At 57.9% G+C, this 1398-nt stretch overlaps 1 protein-coding gene across 1 annotated transcript in view; it reads left to right on the plus strand.

Annotated features, from left to right (window-relative positions):
* The window catches only part of CLEC16A (C-type lectin domain family 16, member A), a 203709-nt gene extending 202516 nt beyond the window's left edge, over positions 1-1193 (plus strand). The window contains exon 23 of the mRNA XM_012647791.1: positions 436-1193. Coding sequence (XP_012503245.1) covers positions 436-791 — 356 coding nt within the window. The 3' untranslated portion in view covers positions 792-1193. The remainder of the gene's footprint in view (positions 1-435) is intronic.
* Positions 1194-1398: the final 205 nt, after the last annotated feature.

A 1398-nucleotide genomic window follows, 5' to 3' on the forward strand; every position in this document is an offset into this window, starting at 1 on the left:
CATTTGGGTAAAAGTCACCAGATGTAGACTCTGGAAATGGCCTGAAGTTATAAGCACACCCAAGCCCAAGTACTTGTCCTCAGGCAGATGGTCCAAGCTCCACCCACACGAACAGCCTGCCTGGGCCAGGTCTCTGCACCCAGGAGCTGTGCTTTGTAATCCACACACCTTTCGCACAGGCCCCCAACTTTTCCCTGGCGTCACAAGTCAGGGTAGCCTCGGGCCCTGACACATTTTTCCCAGACCTAGTAAGACTGGATTTAGCAGCTCTGTGTCCCCAGAAGGAGTCAGTGGAGCCACCCTGTGCCCCCACCCCCAGCCAGCCATCTCCCACCTAGCTTGCCCGGGGCCTTGGGGCAGGACGGGAGAAGTGGGTGCGGCTTGAGCAGAGTAGCTCCAGGGCTCAAGGTATTTGTTTTTTCTCCCCCAACCCAGATGCCCCCACGATTCCAGAACAACCTCAGCCTCACCTTCCTGACCAGTTGGTGATCGTCAACGAAACAGAAGCAGACTCCAAGCCCAGCAAGACTGTGGCCAGGGGTGCAGCCCTGGAGACAGCCAGCTTGTCCCCCAGCCTGGTCCCCGCCCGGCAGCCCACCCTCTCCCTGCTCTGCGAGGACACTGCCGACACACTGAGCGTCGAGTCACTGACCCTCGTCCCCCCCGTCGACCCCCACAGCCTCCGCACCCTCACCAGCATCCCCCCGCCACCCGCACCACCCGCAGTGTGCACAGAGCCCCTGGACGAAGACACCGCATGTGCAGAGCACGCAGGCCCCTCCGGGCACTGAGTCGGCGCCGGGGCCTCCTTTTGTGTGTTCGGCCCCCCGGGCAGGGACCCCAGTGCAGCCGACTGGCGAGACACATCGGGAGCAGCCCCCAGCAGCCATCCCAACCGCCTGGCCCTGCACGCCTCGAGTTGGAGGGAGACTGGGCTCCGTTTGCATCTTCTTTCACTGAGCGCCTCTTCGGGAACGGGCTGGGGCTGGTGGAGACACCCCGGCGAGTGCAGATGGCGGCAGTGACCACCGCAGGGAGGAGGGTGAGCTCCTCGTCTCTGAGCCTGGGTGGCAGGACCCACTGGCACCTCTCCCTTCAGACCACTCCTCTGTCCCCATCCCCAGCGTGCGCTGACGAATTGGACCAGGTCCCTTTAGGGAGAAATTTGTAGAAAAGTGAACTTAGATGATCCATTTCCTTTGGCTATTTATTTCCACTTTTGGCAGCAGATGAAAAGCATTTCTTTTAAAAGCATCTATTTAAAAAAAAGAGTCCAAAAAAATCCTCAACGCTAAGTGTTGATGTCATGTTAAAAGTTTAATAATACTGTTAAGAGTTCATTTTCATTTTCACTTTCTCTTGACCTTCCCCATGTTTTCTTCTAGGGCTCTCAGTGTG

Source organism: Propithecus coquereli, unplaced genomic scaffold (assembly GCF_000956105.1).
Source record: "Propithecus coquereli isolate 6110/MARCELLA unplaced genomic scaffold, Pcoq_1.0 Scaffold27, whole genome shotgun sequence".
NCBI classification, from domain to species: Eukaryota; Metazoa; Chordata; class Mammalia; order Primates; family Indriidae; genus Propithecus; species Propithecus coquereli.